Raw genomic sequence first — 25,000 nt, 5'->3', positions numbered from 1 at the left:
TAGATATATTCTGGTATATAGTGTCAGTAGTTATTATAGATATTCAGGTATAAAGTGTCAGTAGTTATTAGATATATTCTGGTATATAGTAAATTGTAGTTATTAGAGATATTCTGGTATATAGTAAATTGTAGATATTAGAGATATTCCGGTATATAGTTATTAGAGATATTCTGGTAGAACGTATCAGTAGTTGTTAGAGATATTCTTGTGTAAAGTGTCAGTAGTTATTACAATTTAGTCATTTAGCAGACGCTCTTATCCAGAGCGACTTACAGTTTAGTGAGTGCATACATTATTTTATTATTTTTTTCATACCCCCCGTGGGAATCGAACCCACAACCCTGGCGTTGCAAACGCCATGCTCTACCAACTGAGCTACATCCCTGCCGGCCATTCCCTCCCCTACCCTGGGCCAATTGTGTGCCGCCCCATGGGTCTCCCGGTCGCAGCCGGCTACGACAGAGCCTGGATTCGAACCAGGATATCTAGTGGCACAGCTAGCACAGCAATGCAGTGCCTTAGACCACTGCGCCACTCGGGAGATTATTAGAGATATTCTGGTATATAGTGTCAGTAGTTATTAGAGATATTGTACATCAGCCGCATAGTGTGTGCATCCCAAATGGCACACTATTCCCTACATAGTGCACTACTTTTGACCACAGTAGTAAGGTGGGTGCTTATATTTGTCCTATTTTGCATTTCCCAACTTCCCCTGAGACACTCTCAGAGAGTGGGGTCACAGCCAGGGTCAGCCATTATTAATGGCGACTCTGGAGCAATTAGTGTAAAGTGCAGTGGTGCAAAGTACTTAAGTAAAAATACTTCAAAGTACTACTTAAAGGAAAACTCCACCCTCCAACATTTGTTTCATTAGTCCATTGTTGACATAGTCCCAAAATGTTTTGCTTGTCTGCACTCAAGTTTTCAAGATATGTAACTTTCTAAATACATTTATTTTTGATACTGAAGTATATTTAAAACCAAATACCTTTACTCAAATACACTTTTACTGGGTGACTTTCACTTAAGTCATTTTCTTTTAAGGTAACTTTACTTTTTCTCAAGTATGACAATTGGGTACTTTTTCCACCACTTGTTAAGTGCCTTGCTCAAGGGAACATTGACAGATTTTTCAACTTGTTGGCTCGAGGACTCAAGCTAGTGACCTTTGGGTTATTGGCCCCACACGCTAACCACTGGGCTACCTGCCGGTCCTTTGGGTTATTGGCCCCACACGCTAACCACTGGGCTACCTGCCGGTCCTTTGGGTTATTGGCCCCACACGCTAACCACTGGGCTACCTGCCGGTCCTTTGGGTTATTGGCCCCACACGCTAACCACTGGGCTACCTGCCGGTCCTTTGGGTTATTGGCCCCACACGCTAACCACTGGGCTACCTGCCGGTCCTTTGGGTTATTGGCCCCACACGCTAACCACTGGGCTACCTGCCGGTCCTTTGGGTTATTGGCCCCACACGCTAACCACTGGGCTACCTGCCGGTCCTTTGGGTTATTGACCCCACACGCTAACCACTGGGCTACCTGCCGGTCCTTTGGGTTATTGGCCCCCACACGCTAACCACTGGGCTACCTGCCGGTCCTTTGGGTTATTGGCCCCACACGCTAACCACTGGGCTACCTGCCGGTCCTTTGGGTTATTGGCCCCACACGCTAACCACTGGGCTACCTGCCGGTCCTTTGGGTTATTGGCCCCACACGCTAACCACTGGGCTACCTGCCGGTCCTTTGGGTTATTGGCCCCACACGCTAACCACTGGGCTACCTGCCGGTCCTTTGGGTTATTGGCCCCACACGCTAACCACTGGGCTACACGCTAACCACTGGGCTACCTGCCGGTCCTTTGGGTTATTGGCCCCACACGCTAACCACTGGGCTACCTGCCGGTTCTTTGGGTTATTGGCCCCACACGCTAACCACTGGGCTACCTGCCGGTCCTTTGAGAGGCAGCCAGTGACAGCTGTGTTTACACAAGTCTCAATATCGCTCATGGAAACAATCAGTCGTTAGCACACACACACACACACACACACACACACACACACACACACACACTGACACACAGAGAGAGAGAGAGAGAGAGAGAGAGAGAGAGAGAGAGAGAGAGAGAGAGAGAGAGAGAGAGATAGAGAGAGAGAGAAGAGAGAGAGAGAGAGAGAGAGAGAGAGAGAGAGAGAGAGAGAGAGAGAGAGAGTAGTTATGATGATGATGTTGTTGTTGATTAGATGTTGTTGTTGGATAGCTGTCTGATTTCCCCACTCGAAGGAGAAGGAACATTTCAACCACATTACCCAATAACAGATGTTTCTTGTCCTTTACATGGACCCAGAGGAGCTCCATACTCTGAGTTGGCTGGTACCACCAACAGGGGTTCTGCCTCTTTTTGTGATTGCAAATTCATCAGGGACCCCCTCTTAATCAGAACATTACAGTGCATTTCTGTTTTTAAAAAAATACAACATTTTGGGGGAATACAATAAGTATTGAGTTGAAAAATGGATAATAGGTGGAGTACTGTGGATCCCAATATCCCTGTGAGCCTCCCAGGCCCATGTTGCCCAGGGGTAAGAACAGAATATTGAAGAGGAATAATATTACATTGTATTGTATTCTATTACACCCTCTAAACTTCTTTCACCGATCCCTTGGCCAAAAGGAGTTTAATCTGTTGTTGTTTGTAATATTCATTTAAGAAATGTAAATATTTTTTTTTTTGGGGGGTCTGGCCATGAAGCCCCTGTAGTAGATCATGAGGTTAAACTATCTCTCTCCCTCCCTCCCTCCCTCCCTCCCTCCCACTCTCACTCTTTCTTTCATTTCTCTCTATTTATGTCTCTCTCTCTCTCCCTGTCTTTCTCTCTCCCTCTCCCTCTGTTTCTCACTCTCGCTCCGTCTCAGAGTGAACGAGTGTCTGGATGAGAAGGACACTGATACCGGGATCACTCATGTTGACGCCATGGCAATACCGCTGGACAGCCTTCCGACCCGGAGACGTTCCAGCTCAGAGATGTCCCGATCCACCTTCAGCCTGATCCGACAACTCTCCAGTAAGAACCACTGAACCAATGAATCACTGAATCAAACACTGAACCAATTAACCACTTAACTACTGAATCAAATACTGAACCCCTGAATCTCTGAATCGAACTCTTAACCACTTAACCACTGAACCAATTAATCAAACACTGAACCAATTAACAACTGAACTACTGAATTAAACACAAAATCACTGAACCAAGGAATTACTGAATTAAACACTGAACCACTGAACCAATTAACCAGTAAGAACCACTGGATCAAACACTGAACCACTAAGAACCACTGAATCAAAAAATGATTTAATTTTTGTCCATTAACTTCTTCATTCCCCTCTCTCTATCTATATTCTCCCCTCCCCTCCCCTCCCCTCCCCTCCCCTCCCCATCCACAGGTCTAGACGCCCGCAGGCCCAGCTCTCCGCTGGTTGATGTGAAGCCCATAGAGTTCTGGGCCATGGGCCCCAGGAAGGAGGTGATCCAGCCGCTGCGTCGACCCCAGCCCCCTCCGGACGACTACTTCCGGAAGTTGGAGCCACGCCTCTACTCTCTGGACTCATCCGGAGACGACGTGGACTCGCTAACGGACGACGAGATTCTGCTACGCTACCAACTGGGCATGCTCCACTTCAGCACACAGTAATGTTTTGTCTTTTATATATTGTATTATATATTTTATGTTTTATAATATTAATAATAATAAGCAACCAGCAGCATGTAAGCCCCAGAAATAAATACAGTAAAATAAGAAAGACACTCATTTTATTTTCTTCATCTCCCCCTGATCATCCCCCTCTCCTCTCCTCCTCTCTCTCTCTCTCTCTCTCTCTCTCTCTCTCTCTCTCGCTCTCTCTCTCTCTCTCTCTCTCGCTCTCTCTCTCTCTCCTTCTCTCTCTCTCTCTCTCTCTCTCTCTCTCCTCTCTCTCTCTCTCTCTCTCTCTCTCTCTCTCTCTCTCTCTCTCTCTCTCTCTCTCTCTCTCTCTCTCTCTCTCTCTCTCTCTCTCTCTCTCTCTCTCTCTCTCTCTCTCTCTCTCTCTCTCTCTCTCTCTCTCTCTCTCTCCTTCTCTCTCTCTCTCTCTCTCTCTCCTTCTCTCTCTCTCTCTCTCTCTCTCCTTCTCTCTGTCAATGATCATCCCCTCTCCTCCTCCTCTCTCTCTCTCTCTCTCTCTCTCCTTCTCTCTCTCTCTCTCTCTCTCTCTCTCTCTCTCTCTCTCTCTCTCTCTCTCTCTCTCGCTCTCTCTCGCTCTCTCTCTCTCTCTATCTCTCTCTCTCTCTCTCCTTCTCTTTCTCTCTCTCTCTCCTTCTCTCTGTCTCTGATCATCCCCTCTCCTCCTCTCTCTCTCTCTCTCTCTCTCTCTCTCTCTCTCTCTCTCTCTCTCTCTCTCTCTCTCTCTCTCTCGCTCTCTCTCTCTCTCTCTCTCTCTCTCTCTCTCTCTCTCTCTCTCTCTCTCTCTCTCTCTCTCTCTCTCTCTCTCTCTCTCTCTCTCTCTCTCTCTCTCTCTCTCTCCTTCTCTCTGTCTCTGATCATCCCCTCTCCTCCTCTCTCTCTCTCTCTCTCTCTCTCTCTCTCTCTCTCTCTCTCTCTCTCTCTCTCTCTCTCTCTCTCTCTCTCTCTCTCTCTCTCTCTCTCTCTCTCTCTCTCTCTCTCTCTCTCTCTCTCTCTCTCTCCTTCTCTCTGTGTCTCTGATCATCCCCCTCTCCTCCTCCCCTCTCTCTCTCTCTCTCTCTCTCTCTCTCTCTCTCTCTCTCTCTCTCTCTCTCTCTCTCTCTCTCTCTCTCTCTCTCTCTCTCTCTCTCTCTCTTTTTCTCTCTGTCTCTCTTTCTCTCTCTCTCTCTCCCACCCCACTCCTCTCCTCTCAGGTATGACCTAATCAACGGCCACCTGGGCGTTAGGGTCATTGAGGCTCGCGACCTGCCCCCCCCTCTGACCTGTGATGGTGCCCGCCAGGACATGGCCCACTCCAACCCATACGTCAAGATCAGCCTGCTGCCAGACCACAAGAACTCCCGGCAGGTAGCCTAGCGGTTAGGGAAGCGGCCCTGTAAATTGAGGGTTGCTGGTTTGAATCCCAGCTCTGACTGGAAGAATCTGGTGGGATGTGAGCTGGCAACTGGAAGGGTTGCTGGCGTCAGTATCCTAGATACCATTGCCTGCTGTTGTGCCCTTGTCCAAATCCCTTAACCCTACCTAGAAGTATTGCTCTGGGGGTGCTGCACTGAGGCAGACCCGTTGCTTCCAGCCTCAGGGTGGGGTTGGGTTGTGAGCATAAAGACTCATTTTTCTGTAAGTTAAAGGACAATAAAGTATTTTTCTTCTTCAGACGGGGGTGAAGAGGAAGACACAGAACCCGGTGTTCGAGGAGCGGTTCACCTTTGACCTTCTGTTCCTGGAGGCCCAGCGCCGCACCCTGCTGCTGTCTGTCGTCGACTTCGACAAGTTCTCACGACACTGTGTCATCGGCAAGGTGAACACACACACGCGTACACAACCACGCAAGCAAACACGTACACACGCACTCATACACAACCACACGAGCGCGCACTCGAGCACACACCAATCCTGTGAGTATTGATACCAGGGGTGAAAGTAAGCCGGTAAAACATGAGCCTATCACAATAATTAAAACAAAGATGGAGGGAAAACTGTCGGCTGTTACAGAATCATTTATCATTAGCCTACCGCCTGTCAGCCGCATGAGAAATTAGCAAATGGACTTGAAAAAGGGGTGGTATACGTTCCAAAATGCGGTGTGGTTCGATGTGAACACAGATCAATTCAGACTACAAGTGTGCCTAACGACAATCGCCGAATGTCATTAGACTTTTGGGTGTTTTAATAGATGTCTTTTTCATTCATCAGATGCTGGAATTATTTTAGAGTGGATGAACGTACGCAGGTAGTCTACTTTTTGAAGTGATTTATTTGACAATGACTGGTTGTGTTCATCCTACATTAAAAGGTAATACATTTTTACAGTTTAATTACGTCTTTAGGCTCATAAAAACATTTGCACACACATAGGTCCAGTACAAGGAAGATATCTACTTTCATCCCTGACTGATACATTAGATCTCTAATCATGTGTTTTCATTGGTAGGTGGCGCTGCCTCTGAGTGAGGTTGATCTGGTGAAGGGTGGTCACTGGTGGAAGGCCCTGGTACCCAGCTCTCAGGTAACGGGGAACACACACACACACTAAGTTTCTTAATTCAACACATTGACCAAAGTGGATTCCCCCCTTTCCCTGTAAAAACATTATCGAGCTTCTCAGCCTCTCCTCCTCTTCTTCCTCTTCCTCCTCCTAATCCTCCTCCTCTCAGCCTCTCCTCCTCACCTCTTCTCCTCCTCCTCCTCTTCCTCCTCCTCCTCTTCTCCTCTCCTCTCCTCTTCACTTCCTTCTCTCCTCCCCTCCCCTCATCCTCCTCCTCCTCTCCTCTCCTCTCCTCTTCTCCTCTTCCTCCTCCTCCTCCTCCCCCCCCCCCCCTCCTCCTCCCCCTCTCTTCTCCACCTCTCCTCTTCCTCCCCTCCCTCCCTCCCCTCCCCTCCCCCCTCCTCCTCCCCCCTCTCTTCTCCTCCTCCTCCTCCCTCCCTCCCCTCCTCCTCCTCCTCCTCCTCCCCCTCTCTTCTCCTCCTCTCCTCCTCTCCTCCTCTCAGCCTCTCCTACACAGACATCTTCAGGCCCTCTGAGGCCCAATCTGTTGTTTATTGGTCAGGAGAGGCACAACACTGACACTGACACACTGTGTGTGTGTGTGTGTGTGTGTGTGTGTGTGTGTGTGTGTGTGTGTGTGTGTGTGTGTGTGTGTGTGTGTGTGTGTGTGTGTGTGTGTGTGTGTGTGTGTGTGTGTGTGTGTGTGTGTGTGTATGTGTGTGTGTGTGTGTGTGTGTGTATGTGTGTGTGTGTGTGTGTGTGTGTGACACTAACACTGACACACTGTCCTAGCTGCACATCTGTTCTCTTGTCACGAGGGTGGTAAATGCATCACCCGGGAACACAACACAACAACAGCACCACAACAACAACACCACACAACAACACAACACAACACAACACAACAGATGTTCTCTCTGTTTTGGCTGTTAAAGAACAACATTATACACCCACCCTGGGTTCTCCCTACAAGACACCCACCCTGGGTTCTCCCTACAAGACACCCACCCTGGGTTCTCCCTGTCTATCACATGTTTATGTTTCCTCGCATATTACAGTTTTAATGTTGATAGAAAGTTGTAACTCTTCTCTACGAGAGAGAGAGAGAGAGAGAGAGAGAGAGAGAGAGAGAGAGAGAGAGAGAGAGAGAGAGAGAGAGAGAGAGAGAGAGAGAGAGAGAGAGAGAGAGAGAGAGAGAGAGAGAGAGGGATAAATACCGTCCAAGCAATATCAAATTTATTAATGAACTTTCACTAAAGGCTTGTCTTTTGAGAACTTGATCCTTACGCTGAACAACTGTTTTCCATTATAAATACAGGCTGCCTCCCAAATGGCACCCTATTCCCTACATAGTGCACTACTTTAGACAAGAGCCGTATGGAACCCTATTCCCTACATAGTGCACTACTTTAGACAAGAGCCGTATGGAACCCTATTCCCTACATAGTGCTCTACTTTAGACGCTATATAGGGAATAGGCTGCCATTTGGGACACAGTAATAGATGTACTGCATTGAATCAGAATCACCGTCGTTCACTACTACATTTACAGGTACCAGGAATTTGACCTGGTGAAAAGGTGCTGACCTCAATAAACACAATATATACAGACAGAACATACAGACTGCATAACCAGCTGTTAGAATATAGAACAACTACACTCTTAGAAACATCCTAGATTAACATCCTAAGAACTGTTTTTGGAAGAAAGGGCTCTTTGATGATTCTTTGGAAGGCAAGAAGGGTTCTACATAGAACCATATATAATATTTCCCAGCATGTTCTATTGAAGGGAGATTTTCAGAATAGTTTGTTTTACTGTAATATCTGTGTTTTTGCATGTACATTGATTGGTTGATTAATTTAATGCTACACAAAGATAAATAACATACAGTTTTCTAAACTAACCCAATCTGATAGTAAGTGGATTTATTGGACCAGTTACTGAGATGGTTGTTCCAGTTTAGATGATTGAGGTAGTCTCAGTATTCAATCTTCCCTACCCTGGCAGTCATTCTGAATGCAGGTTGCTGGTGATTAACAATTCCACCTGTTGGATATCCTAACTCTGGCTGGATTCCCATAGGAATTATACATCACTTTGCAAGCCAGAATAATGTGACTTGCAGGCCTGATGTGGCCTGTAAACCAGGAGTTTCCTAACACCACTGTGTTAGGGTATAACTAGGCCCTCAAATAAAGGTTGTATGATATATGTAATTTATTGTCATAAATCATTACATTTGAAAGGCTAATAAGGCTGGTGGAACCATTCATAGAGGGTTCTAGGAAGAACCCTCCAAAGACGGTTCTAGGAAGACCCTTTAGATGATAAAAATGGTTATTGGTAGAACCCTTCATATCATAGAGGGTTCTAGGCAGAACCCTTCATAGAGGGTTCTAGGTAGAACCATGTACAGGGGGTTATTTAAAGAACTCTACATAGTGGGTTCTAGATAGAACCCTCTGCAAAGGGTTCTACCCAGCACCAAAAAGAGTTCCCCTATGGGGACAAACCGAAGAACCCTGTATGGTTCTACTTAGCACCTTTTTTCTAAGAGTGTAGGCATGGTCTCATTATGAGGTACAGAGGGGGGACATAGAGAGACAGCAGGGTTTGGGGAGGGAGGGAGGGAGGGAGGGAGGGAGGGAGGGAGGGAGGGAGGGAGGGAGGGAGGGAGGGAGGGAGGGAGGGAGGGAGGGAGGGAGGGAGGGAGGGAAAGAGAGACACAAACAGAGACGGATAGACGGATAGACAGAGGACAGATAGACAGATAGACAGAGGACAGATAGACAGAGGACAGATAGACAGAGGACAGATAGACAGAGGACAGATAGACAGAGGACAGATAGACTGTTAGAAAGAGGACAAACGGATAGACAACAATATGCCATTTAGCAGACGCTTTTATCCAAAGGGACTTACAGTCATGTGCACATACATTTTTACGTATGGGTGGTCCCGGGGATCGAACCCACTACCCTGGCTCAACAAATATACCCTGACTCAACAAATATACAAGCGCCATGCTCTACCAATTGAGCTACATGCTCTACCAATTGAGCTACATGCTCTACCAATTGAGCTACATGCTCTACCAATTGAGCTACATGCTCTACCAATTGAGCTACATGCTCTACCAATTGAGCTACATGCTCTACCAATTGAGCTACATGCTATACCAATTGAGCTACAGAGAACAGATAGACAGAGGACAGATAGACAGAGGACAGATAGACAGAGGACAGATAGACAGAGGACAGATAGACAGAGGACAGATAGACAGAGGACAGATGAGTTTTTTTCCCTAACTGTCATTCCTTCCAAAATGAGGTGGAGCTAGGTGAGATGTTGGTATCTCTCAACTACCTGAGATATTCAGACACACACACAGACAGACAGACAGACAGACAGACAGACAGACACACACACAGACAGACAAACAGACAGACAGACAGACACACAGACAAACAAACAGACAGACAGACAGACACACAGACAGACAGACAGACACACAGACAGACAGACACACAGACAGATCTATAGATAGAGAGATATTAACAGTGTTTTATGTTTCTAACAGAATGAGGTGGAGCTGGGAGAGCTGCTGTTATCGCTCAACTACCTGCCCTCCGCTGGAAGACTCAACGTTGACATCATCAGAGCCAAGCAGCTGCTGCAGACAGACATGTGCCAGGGATCAGGTAACTATACCTACTAACATCCCTACTAACATACCTACTAACATACAGTGAGGGAAAAAAGTATTTGATCCCCTGCTGATTTTGTACGTTTTCCCACTGACAAAGACATGGCTAATAAGGCTGGTGGAACCATTCATAGAGGGTTCTAGGAAGAACCCTCCAAAGATAAAAGGGTTCTTGGTAGAACCCTTCAAAGATGGTTCTAGGAAGATCCTTTAGATGATAAAAATGGTTCTAGGCAGAACCCTTCATAGAGGGTTCTAGGTAGAACCATGTACAGGGGGTTATTTAAAGAACTCTACATAGTGGGTTCTACCCAGCACCAAAAAGAGTTCCCCTATGGGGACAAACCGAAGAACCCTGTATGGTTCTACTTAGCACCTTTTTTCTAAGAGTGTAGGCATGGTCTCATTATGAGGTACAGAGGGGGGACATAGAGAGACAGCAGGGTTTGGGGAGGGAGGGAGGGAGGGAGGGAGGGAGGGAGGGAGGGAGGGAGGGAGGGAGGGAGGGAGGGAGGGAAAGAGAGACACAAACAGAGACGGATAGACGGATAGACAGAGGACAGATAGACAGATAGACAGAGGACAGATAGACAGATAGATGGATAGAAAGAGGACAGATAGACAGATAGACAGAGGACAGATAGACAGATAGACGGATAGACAGATAGATGGATAGAAAGAGGACAGATAGACAGAGGACAGATAGACAGATAGACAGAGGACAGATAGACAGATAGACAGAGGACAGATAGACAGAGGACAGATAGACAGATAGATGGATAGAAAGAGGACAGATAGACAGATAGACAGAGGACAGATAGACAGATAGATGGATAGAAAGAGGACAGATAGACAGATAGACAGAGGACAGATAGACAGATAGACGGATAGACAGATAGATGGATAGAAAGAGGACAGATAGACAGAGGACAGATAGACGGATAGACAGAGGACAGATAGATGGATAGACAGAGGACAGATAGACAGAGGACAGATAGACGGATAGACAGAGGACAGATAGACGGATAGACAGAGGACAGATAGACAGAGGACAGATAGACAGATAGACGGAGAGACAGATAGACGGATAGACAGAGGACAGATAGACAGAGGACAGATAGACAGAGGACAGATAGACATAGGACAGATAGACAGAGGACAGATAGACAGAGGACAGATAGACAGAGGACAGATAGACAGAGGACAGATAGACGGATAGACAGAGAACAGATAGACGGATAGACAGAGGACAGATAGACAGATGGACAGAGGACAGATAGACGGTTAGACAGAGGACAGATAGACGGATAAACAGAGGACAGATAGACAAAGGACAGATAGACAGAGGACAGATAGACAGAGGACAGATAGACAGAGGACAGATAGACAGATAGACGGAGAGACAGATAGACGGATAGACGGATAGACAGAGGACAGATAGACGGATAGACAGAGGACAGATAGACAGATAGACAGAGGACAGATAGACAGATAGACAGAGGACAGATAGACAGAGGACAGATAGACGGATAGACAGAGGACAGATAGACAGATAGACAGAGGATAGATAGACAGATAGACAGAGGACAGATAGACGGTTAGACAGAGGACAGATAGACGGTTAGACAGAGGACAGATAGACGGATAGACAGATAGACGGATAGACAGAGGACAGATAGACGGATAGACAGAGGACAGATAGACGGATAGACAGAGGACAGATAGACAGAGGACAGATAGACAGAGGACAGATAGACAGAGGACAGATAGACAGATAGACGGATAGACAGATAGACAGATAGACGGATAGATAGAGGACAGATAGACAGAGGACAGATAGACAGAGGACAGATAGACAGAGGACAGATAGACAGAGGACAGATAGACGGATAGACAGATAGACGGATAGACAGAGGACAGATAGACAGATAGACGGATAGAAAGAGGACAGATAGACGGACAGACAGAGGACAGATAGACAGATAGACAGAGGACAGATAGACAGAGGACAGATAGACAGAGGACAGATAGACAGATAGACGGATAGACAGATAGACAGATAGACGGATAGACAGAGGACAGATAGACAGAGGACAGATAGACAGAGGACAGATAGACAGAGGACAGATAGACAGAGGACAGATAGACGGATAGACAGATAGAAAGAGGACAGATAGACGGATAGACAGAGGACAGATAGACAGATAGACGGATAGAAAGAGGACAGATAGATGGACAGACTGAGGACAGATAGACAGATAGACGGAGAGACAGATAGACAGATAGACGGATAGACAGAGGACAGATAGACAGAGGACAGATAGATGGATAGACAGAGGACAGATAGACATATAGACAGAGGACAAATAGACAGATAGACAGAGGACAGATAGACGGTTAGACAGAGGACAGATAGACGGTTAGACAGAGGACAGATAGACGGATAGACAGATAGACGGATAGACAGAGGACAGATAGACGGATAGACAGAGGACAGATAGACGGATAGACAGAGGACAGATAGACAGAGGACAGATAGACGGATAGACAGATAGACAGATAGACGGATAGACAGAGGACAGATAGACAGAGGACAGATAGACAGAGGACAGATAGACAGAGGACAGATAGACAGAGGACAGATAGACGGATAGACAGATAGACGGATAGACAGAGGACAGATAGACAGATAGACGGATAGAAAGAGGACAGATAGACGGACAGACAGAGGACAGATAGACAGATAGACAGAGGACAGATAGACAGAGGACAGATAGACAGAGGACAGATAGACAGATAGACGGATAGACAGATAGACAGATAGACGGATAGACAGAGGACAGATAGACAGAGGACAGATAGACAGAGGACAGATAGACAGAGGACAGATAGACAGAGGACAGATAGACGGATAGACAGATAGAAAGAGGACAGATAGACGGATAGACAGAGGACAGATAGACAGATAGACGGATAGAAAGAGGACAGATAGATGGACAGACTGAGGACAGATAGACAGATAGACGGAGAGACAGATAGACAGATAGACGGATAGACAGAGGACAGATAGACAGAGGACAGATAGATGGATAGACAGAGGACAGATAGACATATAGACAGAGGACAAATAGACAGATAGACAGAGGACAGATAGACGGTTAGACAGAGGACAGATAGACGGTTAGACAGAGGACAGATAGACGGATAGACAGATAGACAGATAGACAGAGGACAGATAGACGGATAGACAGAGGACAGATAGACGGATAGACAGAGGACAGATAGACAGAGGACAGATAGACGGATAGACAGATAGACGGATAGAAAGAGGACAGATAGACGGACAGACAGAGGACAGATAGACAGATAGACAGAGGACAGATAGACAGAGGACAGATAGACAGAGGACAGATAGACAGAGGACAGATAGACAGATAGACGGATAGACAGATAGACAGATAGACGGATAGACAGAGGACAGATAGACAGAGGACAGATAGACAGAGGACAGATAGACAGAGGACAGATAGACAGAGGACAGATAGACGGATAGACAGATAGAAAGAGGACAGATAGACGGATAGACAGAGGACAGATAGACAGATAGACGGATAGAAAGAGGACAGATAGATGGACAGACTGAGGACAGATAGACAGATAGACAGAGAGACAGATAGACAGATAGACGGATAGACAGAGGACAGATAGACAGAGGACAGATAGACAGAGGACAGATAGACAGAGGACAGATAGATGGATAGACAGAGGACAGATAGACATATAGACAGAGGACAAATAGACAGATAGACAGAGGACAGATAGACGGTTAGACAGAGGACAGATAGACGGTTAGACAGAGGACAGATAGACGGATAGACAGATAGACGGATAGACAGAGGACAGATAGACGGATAGACAGAGGACAGATAGACGGATAGACAGAGGACAGATAGACAGAGGACAGATAGACGGATAGACAGATAGACGGATAGAAAGAGGACAGATAGACGGATAGACAGAGGACAGATAGACAGATAGACGGATAGAAAGAGGACAGATAGACGGACAGACAGAGGACAGATAGACAGATAGACAGAGGACAGATAGACAGAGGACAGATAGACAGAGGACAGATAGACAGAGGACAGATAGACAGATAGACGGATAGACAGATAGACAGATAGACGGATAGACAGAGGACAGATAGACAGAGGACAGATAGACAGAGGACAGATAGACAGAGGACAGATAGACAGAGGACAGATAGACGGATAGACAGATAGAAAGAGGACAGATAGACGGATAGACAGAGGACAGATAGACGGACAGACAGAGGACAGATAGACAGATAGACAGAGGACAGATAGACAGAGGACAGATAGACAGAGGACAGATAGACAGAGGACAGATAGACAGATAGACGGACAGACAGAGGACAGATAGACGGACAGACAGAGGACAGATAGACAGAGGACAGAAAGACAGAGGACAGATAGACAGAGGACAGATAGACAGATAGACGGATAGAAAGAGGACAGATAGACGGACAGACAGAGGACAGATAGACAGAGGACAGATAGACAGAGGACAGATAGACAGATAGACAGATAGACGGATAGACATGGTTCCAGTAATGCCTGGCGAAAACCAAACACTGCATTCCACAGTAAGAACATCATACCAAAGGTCAAGCATGGTGGTGGTGGAGTGATGCTTTGGGGATGCTTTGCTGCCTCAGGACCTGGACGACTTGCCTTAATAGAAGGAACCATGAATTCTGCTCTGTATCAGAGAATTCTACAGGAGAATGTCAGACCATCCGTCTGTGAGCTGAAGCTGAAGTGCAGCTGGGTCATGCAGCAAGACAATGATCCAAAACACACAATCAAGTCTACATAAAAATTGCTAAAAAGCAACGAATTGGAAGTTTTGGAATGGCCCAGTCAAAGTCCAGACCTAATCCCAATTGAGATGTTGTGGCAGGACTTGAAACAAGCAGTTCATGCTTGAAAATCCACACGTCACTGAGTTAAAGCAGTTCTGCATGCAAGAGTGGGCCAAAATTCCTCCACAGCGAAGTGAGAGACTGATCAACAACTACAGGAAGCATTTGGTTGGAGTCATTGCAGCTAAAGGTGGCACAACCAGTTATTGAGTGTAAGGGGACAATTACTTTTTCACACAGGGGAATTGGGTCTTTGTGTATGAAATAAATATGTAATAGTTGTGTTATTTATTCACTTATGTTCCCTTTATCTAATACTAGGTTTTGGTTGAAGATCTGATAACATTCAGTATCACAAATATGCAAAAGTAGAGAAAATTAGAAAGGGGGAAAATACTTTTTCATAGCACTGTACCTACTAACATACCTACTAACACACCTACTAGCATACCTGCTAATATACCTACTAATATACCTACTAATATACCTACTAACACACCTACTAGCATACCTACTAATATACCTACTAATATACCTACTAATATACCTACTAACATACCTACGAGCATACCTACTAATATACCTACTAATATACCTACTAACATACCTACTAGCATACCTACTAATATACCTATTAAAATACCTACTAATATACCTACTAATATACCTACTAGCATACCTACTAATATACCTACTAATATACCTACTAATATACCTACTAATATACCTACTAACATACCTACTAGCATACCTACTAATATACCTACTAATATACCTACTAACATACCTACTAGCATACCTACTAATATACCTACTAACTATACCTACTAACTATACCTACTAATATACCTACTAACACACCTACTAGCATATCTACTAATATACCTACTAATATACCTACTAATATACCTACTAACATACCTACTAACATACCTACTAACTATACCTACTAATATACCTACTAATATACCTACTAACATACCTACTAACATACCTACTAACATACCTACTAACTATACATACTAATATACCTACTAACTATACATACTAACATACCTACTAATATACCTACTAATATACCTACTAATATACCTACTAACATACCTACTAATATACCTTCTAACTATAGCTACTAATATACCTACTAATATACCTACTAATATACCTACTAATATACCAACTAATATGCCTACTAACATACCTACTAACTATACCTACTAATATACCTACTAATATACCTACTAACATACCTACTAATATACCTACTAACTATACATACTAACATACCTACTAACTATACCTACTAATATACCTACTAACATACCTATTAACTATACATACTAATATACCTACTAATATACCTACTAACATACCTACTAACATACCTACTAACATACCTACTAACTATACCTACTAATATACCTACTAATATACCTACTAACTATACATACTAACTATACATACTAACATGCCTACTAACTATACCTACTAATATACCTACTAACATACCTATTAACTATACATACTAATATACCTACTAATATACCTACTAACATACCTACTAATATACCTACTAACATACCTACTAACTATACCTACTAATATACCTACTAATATACCTACTAACATACCTACTAACTATACCTACTAATATACCTACTAACATACCTATTAACTATATCTACTAATATACCTACTAATATACCTACTAACATACCTACTAATATACCTACTAACATACCTACTAATATACCTACTAATATACCTACTAATATACCTACTAACATACCTACCAACATACCTAGTAACATACCTACGAACATACCTACGAACATACCTACTAATTTACCTACATACTATACCTATTAACATACCTACTAACATACCTACTAACTATACCTACTAATATACCTACTAACTATACCTACTAATATACCTACTAACATACCTACTAATATACCTACTAACATACCTACTAACATACCTACGAACATACCTACGAACATACCTACTAATATACCTACTAATATACCTACTAACCATACCTACTAACCATACCTACTAACCATACCTACTAATATACCTACTAACTATACCTACTAATATACCTACTAATATACCTAACCTACTAATATACCTACTAATATACCTACTAATATACCTACTAATATACCTACTAACATACCTACTAACTATACCTACTAATATACCTACTAACTATACCTACTAATATACCTACTAATATACTACTAACATACCTACTAATATACCTACTAATATACCTACTAACATACCTACTAACTATACCTACTAATATACCTACTAACTATACCTACTAATATACCTACTAATATACCTACTAACATACCTACTAATATACCTACTAATATACCTACTAATTTACCTACAAACTATACCTACTAATATACCTACTAACATACCTACTAATATACCTACTAACTATACATACTAATATACCTACTAATATACCTACTAACATACCTACTAACATACCTACTAATATACCTATTAACTATACATACTAATATACCTACTAATATACCTACTAACTATACATACTAATATACCTACTAATATACCTACTAACATACCTACTAACATACCTACTAATATACCTACTAACATACCTACTAACTATACCTACTAATATACCTACTAATATACCTACTAATATACCTACTAATATACCTACTAACTATACATACTAATATACCTACTAACTATACATACTAACATACCTACTAACTATACCTACTAATATACCTACTAATATACCTACTAACATACCTACTAACATACCTACGAACATACCTACTAATATTCCTACTAATATACCTACTAATATACCTACTAACACACCTACTAGCATACCTACTAATATGCCTACTAATATACCTACTAATATACCTACTAACATACCTTCTAACATACCTACTAACTATACCTACTAATATACCTACTAATATACCTACTAATATACCTACTAACATACCTACTAACATACCTACTAACTATACCTACTAACGATACATACTAATATACCTACTAACATACCTACTAACTATAACTACTAATATACCTACTAACTATACCTACTAATATACCCACTAATATACCTACTAACTATACCTACTAATATACCTACTAACATACCTACTAACTATACCTACTAATATACCTACTAACTATACCTACTAATTTACCTACTAACATACCTACTAACTATACCTACTAACTATACCTACTAATATACCTAGTGTTATATCTACAGTCTGTATCACACCTATAACACACACCTGGCACATGTGGTGTTACACCAGTGGAGGCTGGTTGGAGGAGCAATAGGAGGACGGGCTCATTGTAATGGCTGAAATGGAATAAATGGAACAGAGTGAAACGTGTGGTTTCCACATATTTGGTGTGTTTGATACCGTTCCATTTATTCCATTCCAGCCATTACAGTAAGCCTGTCCTCCTATTTCTCCTCCCACCAGCCTCCTCTGTGTTACACCTGTAGTAGAATCACATATGAATCAGGTAATGACCTGCTGGATACCTGAATAACAGAGTGGATACCTGAATAACAGAGTGGATACCTGAATAACAGAGTGGATACCTGAATAACACACCTGAATGGTGCTGGAATGTATAGCAGCCGTTTTACAGGCTCCTGACCAATTCTGCTACTTTGTGTATTTTTTTGCGCTGATCTTAACTTTTTTTGTACGTAATGTTTCCGCCATCGTTTCCTAACACCGAAAAGAGCTTCTGGACATCAGAACAGTGATCACTAAACTCGATTTGAATGAAGATTTCTACTTCAATGAGTTGGCGGCACAGGACACACCCCGGACCAGGCCCTAATCCCCGACACTCAGAAGAGAAAGAGACGGCGATATTGAGCCTGACGTGAGGGCACCCTGATTAAACTAGTAAATAATCAGCTTCTACCCTCTGTTCTATTGGTGAATGTACAATCACTGGAGAACAAACTGGACGAGCGCCGTTCGAGACCACCCTACCAACGGGACCTGAAGAACTGTAATATCCTATGTTTCTCGGAAACTTGGCTGAACAAGGACATGGATAATATTCTAGCAGTTTTTTCTATGCATCGGCAGAACAGAACGGCAGCGTCTGGTAAGCTCAAGGGGGGTTGTGTGTGTCTCTACGTTAACAACAGCTGGTGCAAATATTAAGGAAGTATCGAGGTCCTGCTCGCCTGAGTTAGAATTCCTCATGATAAGCAGACTATTTACCAAGAGAGTTTTCATCCATATTTTTCGTAGCTGTTTATTTACCACCCCAAACCGATGCTGGCACCAAGACCGCACTCAACGAGCTGTATATGGCCATAACGGAAATTCTCATCCAGAGGCGGCGCTGCTAATGGCCAGTGATTTTAATGTAGGAAAACTCAAATCCGTCTTACCTATAAAAATTTCCACCAGCATGTCACTTGTGCAACTAGAGGTGAAAAAACTCTAGATCACCTTTACTCCACACACAGAGACACATGCAAAGCTCTCCCTCGCCCTCCATTTGGCAGATCTGACCATAACTCCTCCTGATTCCTGCTTACAAGAAAAAACTCAAACAGGAAGTACCATTCTCAATACGGAAGTGGTCTGATGAAGCTACAGGACTGTTTCACTGGCACAGGCTGGAATATGTTACGGGACTCATCCGATGGCATTAACGCGTTTACCACATCAGTCAACGGCTTCATTAATAAGTGCATCAACGACGTTGTCCTCACAATGACCGTGCGTACATATCCCAACCAGAAGCCATGGATTACAGGCAACATCCGCACTGAGCTAAAGGCTATATCTGCTGCTTTCAAGGACACTAACCCGGACACTTATAAGAAATCCCGCTACGCCCTCTGACGAACCATCAAACAGGCAAAGTGTCAATACAAGACTAAGATCGAATCCTACTACACCGGCTCTGACGCTCGTCAGATGTGGCAAGGCTTGCAAACTATTACAGATTACAAAGAGAATCCCAACCACGAGATGCCCAGTGACACGAGCATAACAAACGAGCTAAATGCCTTCTATGCTCGTTTCGAGGCAAGCAACACTGAACCATGCGTGAGAGCACCAGCTGTTAACCTTTAAACAGGTACTCTGTCCTGTCTCTCCTGTACTCCCTGTTCACCCACGACTGCGTGGCCGCACACGACTCCAACACCATCATTAAGTTTGTCGACCACACGACGGTGGTATGCCAGATCACCGACGACGATTAAACAGCCTCTAGGGAGGAGGTCAGAGACCTGGCAGTGTGGTGCCAGGACAGCAACCTCTCCCTCAACATCAGCAAGACAAAGGAGCTTATCGTGGACTACAGGAAACAGAGGGTCAAGCAGGTCCCCATTCACATGGACGGGGCTGTAGTGGAGCGGGTGTCCACATCACTAAGGATCATGGTCCACACACACCAACACAGTCGTGAAGAGTTCAAGACAGCGCCTCCTCCCCCTCAGGAGGCTGAAAAGATTTGGCATGGGCCCTCAGATCCTCAAAATGTTCTACAGCTGCAGCATTGAGAGCATCTTGACTGGCTGCATCGACGTTTGGTATGGCAACTGCTTCACATCTGACCGAAAGGCGCTACAGAGGGTAGTGCGTACGGCCCAGTACATCACTGGGGACGAGCGCTGTGCCATTCAGGACCTCTATACCAGGAGGTATCACCCAAGTCATAGACTGTTCTTTCTGCTACCAAACGGCAAACGGTATCGATGCACCACGTCTGGAACCAACAGGATCCTGAACAGATTCTACCCCCAAGCCATGACTGCTAAATAGTTAGTTAAATAGTTAACCAAATAGCTACTGGGACTATCTGCATTGATCCTTTTTACATTAACTTTTTTGACTCATCACATACACTGCTGATACTGTTTACTATTTGCATCGCTCAGTTATGTATAGAGCCATGTCATCATGGAATGCTCTGCCACCAGAGGTTACTCAGGCAAAAATCATGTTGAACTGTACTCTATCTAAGAATATGAATATGTATATACGAATAGTTAAATAGTTAAATATAGTGTGTAAATAGTATTTTTGTTGTCTCTTGGTGTCTTTCCAATATATAACTTTATTTTGAATTTAATGTCATATCTTATGTTGTTCTTGTCTATGACTCTTCTGTACTTTGTCATGTATTTGTACGTTTTATATGGACCCCAGGAAGAGTAGCTGCTGCATGTGCAGTAGCTAATGAGGATCCTAATAAACTAAACTAAACTATCTGTCACTTTATTCCTAGTTATATGTACAGATTTACACTACCGTTCAAAAGTTTGGGGTCACTTAGAAATGTCAGTGTTTTCGAAAGAAAACAATTTTTTTGTCCATTAAAATAACATCAAATTGATCAGAAATACAGTGTAGACATTGTTAATGTTGTAAATGGCTATTGTAGCTGGAAACAGCTGATTTTTCATGGAATATCTACATTGGCGTACAGAGGCCCATTATCAGCAACCATCAGTCCTGTGTTCCAATGGCACGTTGTGTTTGCTAATCCAAGTTTATAATTTTAAAAGGCTAATTGATCATTAGAAAACCCTTTTGCAATTATGTTAGCACAGCTGAAAACTGTTGTGCTGATTAAAGAAGCAATAAAACTGGCCTTCTTGAGACTAGTTGAGTATCTAGAGCATCAGCAATTGTGGGTTCGATTACAGGCTTAAAATGGCCAGAAACAAATAACTTTCTTCTGAAACTCGTCAGTCTATTCTTGTTCTGAGAAATGAAGGCTATTCCATGCGAGAAATTGCCAAGAAACTGAAGATCTCGTACAACGCTGTGGACTACTCCCTTCACAGAACAGCGCAAACTGGCTCTAACCAGACTAGAAAGAGGAGTGGGAGGCCCCGGTGCACAACTGAGCAAGAGGACAAATACATTGAGTGTCTAGTTTGAGAAACAGACGTCTCACAGGTCCTCAACTGGCAGCTTCATTAAATAGTACCCGCAAAACACCAGTCTCAACGTCAACGGTGAAGAGGCGACTCCGGGATGCTGACCTTCTAGGCAGAGTTGCAAAGAAAAAGCCATATCTTAGACTGGCCAATAAAAAGAAAAGATTAAGATGGGCAAAAGAACACAGACGCTGGACAGAGGAAGATTGGAAAAAATTGTTATGGACAGACAAATCGAAGTTTGAGGTGTTCGGATCACAAAGAAGAACATTTGTGAGACTCAGACCAAATGAAAATATGGTAGAGGAGTGCTTGATGCCATCTGTCAAGCATGGTGGAGGCAATGTGATGGTCTGGGGGTGCTTTGGTGGTGGTAAAGTGGGAGATTTGTACAGGGTAAAAGGGATCTTGAAGAAGGAAGGCTATCACTCCATTTTGCAACGCCATGCCATACCCTGTGGACGGCGCTTGATTGGAGCCAATTTCCTGTTACAACAGGACAATGACCCAAAGCACAGCTCCATACTATGCAATAACTATTTAGGAAAAAAGCAGTCAGCTGGTATTCTGTCTGCAATGGAGTGGCCAGCACAGTCACCGGATCTCAACCCTATTGAGCTGTTGTGGGAGCAGCTTGACCGTATGGTACGTAAGAAGTGCCCATCAAGCCAATCCAACTTGTGGGAGGTGCTTCAGGAAGCATGGGGTGAAATCTCTTCAGATTACCTCAACAAATTGACAACTAGAATGCCAAAGGTCTGCAAGGCTGTAATTGCTGCAAATGGAGGATTCTTTGACGAAAGTTTGAAGGACACAATTATTATTTCAATTAAAAATCATTATTTCTAACCTTGTCAATGACTACATTTCCTATGCATTTTGCTATATTTCCTATTCAAAATCATTTAATGTATGTTTTCATGAAAACAAGGACATTTCTAAGTGACCCCAAACTTTTGAACGGTAGTGTACCTCCATTACCTCGTACCCCTGCACATGGACTCGGTACTGGTACCCCTTGTCTATAGCCAAGTTATCGTTACTCATTGTGTATTTATTCCTTGTGTTATTATTTATTTATTTCTCTATTTTCTCTCACTGTATTGTTGGGAAGGGCCCGTAAGTAAGCATTTCGCTGTTGGTCCACACCTGTTGTTTACAAAGCATGTGACGAATAACATTTGATTTGAGGACACCTGAATAAAACCTTATATACTACACATGGGGTTCAGCTGCTGCAGACAGACATGTGGGGATCAGGTAATAACTGCAGAAACCTGAATAACACACCTGACACACACCTGGGGTAACACCTACAGCTGTAGTAGACTGGCATGTGGCAGGGATCACAGGGAACCACGTCACACCACGAGACGTCACACCACGACACGTCACACCACAACACACTTCGTCACACCATGGCATACCATGCACATCATGCCACCTGCACATCATATTCCTCGTAACATATTTGTGTCTCTGCTAGCAGAACATTCAACTTCCCCCCTCTCTCTATCTACATACCCCCCCAGACCCGTTTGTGAAGGTTCAGCTGGTAACAGGGTTGAAGCTGGTGAAGACCAAGAAGACATCCTGTATGAAAGGAACCATCGACCCCTTCTACAACGAGTCGTTCAGCTTCAGAGTCCCCCAAGAATACCTCAGTGAAGTCAGCCTGGTATTTACAGGTACAGCCCCTAGAGAGAGAGAGAGAGAGAGAGAGAGAGAGAGACCTAAGCAAATGCAAAGTCTTCTCATGCTTTGTTGATTTCAAAAAAGCTTTTGACTCAATTTGGCATGAGGGTCTGTTATAAAAATTGATGGAAAGTGGTGTTGGGGGAAAAACATACAAAATTATAAAATCCATGTACACAAACAACAAGTGCACGGTTAAAATTGGCAAAAAATACACACATTTCTTTCCACAGGGCTGTGGGGTGAGACAGGGATGCAGCTTAAGCCCCACCCTCTTCAACATTTATATCAACGAATTGGCGAGGGAACAGTCTGCAGCACCCGGCCTCACCCTACTAGAATCTGAAGTCAAATGTCTACTGTTTGCTGATGATCTGGTGCTTCTGTCCCCAACCAAGGAGGGCCTACAGCAGCACCTAGATCTTCTGCACAGATTCTGTCAGACCTGGGCCCTGACAGTAAATCTCAGTAAGACAAAAATAATGGTGTTCCAGAAAAGGTCCAGTTGCCAGGACCACAAATACAAATTCCATCTAGATACTGTTGCCCTAGAGCACACAAAAAACTATACATACCTCGGCCTAAACATCAGTGCCACAGGTACTCTAGGGCAACAGGTACACAGGGGTCCGCTCACCAACCAATATTTCACTAAATGGGACAAACAACAAATTGAGACTCTGCATGCAGAATTCTGCAAAGATATCCTCTGTGTACAAAGTAAAACACCAAATAATGCATCTAGAGCAGAATTAGGCCGATACCCGCTAATTATACAAATCCAGAAAAGAGCCGTTAAATTCTACAACCACCTAAAAGGAAGTGAATCCCAAACCTTCCATTAAAAAGCCATCACCTACAGAGAGATAAACCTGGAGAAGAGTCCCCTAAGCAAGCTGTTCCTGGGGCTCTGTTCACAAACACAAACAGACCCCACAGAGCCCCAGGACAGCAACACAATTAGACCCAACCAAATCATGAGAAAACAAAAAGATAATTACTTGACACATTGGAAAGAATTTACAAAAAAACAGAGCAAACTACAATGCTATTTGGCCCTAAACAGAGAGTACACAGTGGCAGAATACCTGACCACTGTGACTGACCCAAACTTAAGGAAAGCTTTGACTATGTACAGACTCAGTGAGCATAGCCTTGCTATTGAGAAAGGCCGCCGTAGGCAGACCTGGCTCTCAAGAGAAGACAGGCTATGTGCACACTGCCCACAAAATGAGGTGGAAACTGAGCTGCACTTCCTAACCTCCTGCCAAATGTATGACCATATTAGAGACACATATTTCCCTCAGATTACACAGACCCACAAAGAATTCGAAAACAAATCCAATTTGGATAAACTCCCTTATCTACTGGGTGAAAAACCACAGTGTGCCATCACAGCTGCAAGATTTGTGACCTGTTGCCACAAGAAAAGGGCAACCAGTGAAGAACAAACACCATTGTAAATACAACCCATAT

At 43.7% G+C, this 25,000-nt stretch overlaps 1 protein-coding gene across 2 annotated transcripts in view; it reads left to right on the top strand.

The window, feature by feature from the left end:
• LOC121551687 (synaptotagmin-17) overlaps positions 1–25,000 on the top strand; it is a 59,781-nt gene that overhangs the window by 22,494 nt on the left and 12,287 nt on the right. For both annotated transcript variants that reach the window (XM_041864403.2, XM_041864402.2), the window contains 7 exons: positions 2,922–3,070; positions 3,454–3,697; positions 4,919–5,072; positions 5,380–5,523; positions 6,157–6,231; positions 9,795–9,915; positions 23,362–23,517. In XM_041864403.2, coding sequence (XP_041720337.2) covers positions 2,922–3,070; positions 3,454–3,697; positions 4,919–5,072; positions 5,380–5,523; positions 6,157–6,231; positions 9,795–9,915; positions 23,362–23,517 — 1,043 coding nt within the window. The remainder of the gene's footprint in view (positions 1–2,921; positions 3,071–3,453; positions 3,698–4,918; positions 5,073–5,379; positions 5,524–6,156; positions 6,232–9,794; positions 9,916–23,361; positions 23,518–25,000) is intronic.

The sequence above is a fragment of the Coregonus clupeaformis genome, chromosome 35 (assembly GCF_020615455.1).
Source record: "Coregonus clupeaformis isolate EN_2021a chromosome 35, ASM2061545v1, whole genome shotgun sequence".
Taxonomy (NCBI): Eukaryota; Metazoa; Chordata; class Actinopteri; order Salmoniformes; family Salmonidae; genus Coregonus; species Coregonus clupeaformis.
Note: the sequence above shows the minus strand (reverse complement) of the source record. Positions and strands in the feature narration are given on the sequence as shown.